This window comes from Sinocyclocheilus rhinocerous, unplaced genomic scaffold, assembly GCF_001515625.1.
Source record: "Sinocyclocheilus rhinocerous isolate Xijiao unplaced genomic scaffold, SAMN03320098_v1.1 scaffold541, whole genome shotgun sequence".
Taxonomy (NCBI): Eukaryota; Metazoa; Chordata; class Actinopteri; order Cypriniformes; family Cyprinidae; genus Sinocyclocheilus; species Sinocyclocheilus rhinocerous.
This window is the reverse complement of record NW_015658519.1, coordinates 2,992,566-2,994,965: the sequence shown is the minus strand read 5'-3', so window position 1 is coordinate 2,994,965 and position 2,400 is coordinate 2,992,566. Positions and strand designations below refer to the sequence as shown.

The following is a 2,400-nucleotide window of genomic DNA, read 5'->3' as shown; positions in this document are numbered from 1 at the left end:
AAAAATAAATAAATAAAAAAAAATAATATATATATATATAATTTTAAATTATGGTATTCCATTTTAATATATTAATAATGGAATTTATTCCGGTGATGACAAAGCTGAATTTTCAGCATCATTACTCCTGTCTTCAGTGTCACATGATCCTTCAGAAATCATTCTGATATGATGCTCAAAAAACATTTCTGATTATCATCAATCTTGAAAACAGTTGTGCTGCTTAATATTTTTTTATTTTTAAAGAAAAGAAAGATCAAAAGAACAGTATTTATTTGAAAAAGAAATCATTTGTAACATCATAAATTTCTTTGTCACTTTTGATCAGTTTCATGTATCTTTGCTAAATGAAAGTATTAATTTATTTGAAAAAATCTTCCTGAAAATAACATTTGACAATAATATACCAATGAAAACCAATGAGAAATAATTAGTTACTTATTAAATAGTCACTTAAGAAGCTACTTTCAGATATTTTTATCCAAAGAATATCTTATTTTAATATTTTTTTATTAGTTATGTTATTATATTTTAATTTATAACTTTTTTGCTAAAGTTTTTTACTATATTATTTGTTTTATTTTTATTTCTTTTGCAATTATAGCTTCTCAATTAAATTGGTCTTGTTTTAAGGATGAAGAAACAAGATTACTTACAGTGCATTATTATGGTCTTTGTCAGTTTGTTAATTTAATCTCTAAATTAAATCTCAGCGCTGTCTAAAGCAACTATTTTTTTTTTTTTTTTGCTTAATCTGTTTATTGAACTTTTGTAATAACAAAAGGATAACCATACAGGAGAATAGAAACAAATATTTCTCCCACACTACCCCCAACCCCAAATACAAAACTAAATTACACACACACACACAAAAAAAATGAATGACTCAATACATAATTATAGAGTGTATGTCAATTATGTATAGAATAAACTTTGAGTTAGAGTTTTGAAACAAAAAAAATACAAGTAGTCGCCCATTTGCATTGTACACATTTACATCAGCAAGCAAAATATTACAAATGTAAATGATGTGCATACAATGCACATACTTGTTCTTAATACACTTTTGATCAAAATCAAGCCACGATTATAAAATATTTAGTTTTAGTTTTCTTTCCCATGTTCAGTACTTTCATGTGTACATATTTTCGATTCTCAGACAAATGACCCAGTGACCAACATCTGCCAGGCTGCAGACAAGCAGCTCTTTACTCTTGTTGAGTGGGCTAAGAGAATCCCGCACTTCTCTGACCTTCCTCTGGATGACCAGGTCATCCTGCTGCGAGCAGGTCAGGATCCCTCTATTCAGATGTTAAATGTGTGTGTAGAATGTACGTGCCGCTCTCACTGTCGGTGTGTGTGTGTTTAGGTTGGAACGAGCTGCTCATCGCTTCATTCTCACATCGTTCTGTGACGGTTAAGGATGGGATCCTCTTGGCCACCGGCCTGCATGTCCATCGCAGCAGTGCTCACAGCGCAGGGGTCGGCTCTATATTTGACAGGTCAGGTCACAGCATCTCAAACCCTCCCTAGATGCTCATGCACTGGCCCCAAAATGATATGAATATTTAAGCCACACTTAAAATGTGTGAATGCAAGTTGTAACAAAAATACCAAACCATCTTTCACATATAATATTTCATCATAACATGAGCGAATGTATTGTATGTACTGATTTACCATTCATTGATCCCTCTGCATTTTCAAATAACACTATCCAATCTACTTTTATAATTTTAGGATTGCTTTGATTTGATTTTTTCCCCCTTACATTATTGAATCTTTGTAAATCCAGTCTAAATGCATAATCATGTTTGTAGGGTATTAACAGAGCTGGTGTCTAAGATGAAGGACATGCAGATGGACAAGACGGAGCTGGGCTGTCTAAGAGCTATCGTCCTCTTTAACCCAGGTAAAGACTTGTCCTGTCCAACATCAACTCTCAGAACCAAGAGTCCATACCATTTCAGTAAATCTAATCAGACAGATGTGCCTAAAAATTCATTTGACATTCAATTAATGTAATTTATAAACTAAGTTGTTGATTTAAAGTGTTACATTTTGGAATTGTGATTAATAATTTAAAAAATTATAAAAAAAATATAATATATATTGTTATGAAATCTATGGGACATTATAATTTTATAAGTAATATATAAGAAGTATTTAATAAGAAATTTATATCATTGCAATATATCATTTTCTTAATCAGAATATATTATGCAGTGTTTTATATAAAATATAATGATGTTTATATTTAATGTTAAATATTTTATTGTTGCATTATTATATTGATTATAGAGATGCACCGATTGCAATTTTCTTGGCCAATTCCGATTTCCGATTTTTTTGTTAGTGTGATCTGCCGATACCGATTTTTGCCGATTCCGATTTTCTTTC

At 30.6% G+C, this 2,400-nt stretch overlaps 1 protein-coding gene across 3 annotated transcripts in view; it reads left to right on the top strand.

The window, feature by feature from the left end:
• The window catches only part of rxrga (retinoid x receptor, gamma a), an 18,839-nt gene that overhangs the window by 13,999 nt on the left and 2,440 nt on the right, over positions 1–2,400 (top strand). For all 3 annotated transcript variants that reach the window (XM_016531075.1, XM_016531076.1, XM_016531077.1), the window contains 3 exons: positions 1,160–1,289; positions 1,370–1,502; positions 1,821–1,912. In XM_016531075.1, the coding sequence (XP_016386561.1) occupies positions 1,160–1,289; positions 1,370–1,502; positions 1,821–1,912 (355 nt within the window). The remainder of the gene's footprint in view (positions 1–1,159; positions 1,290–1,369; positions 1,503–1,820; positions 1,913–2,400) is intronic.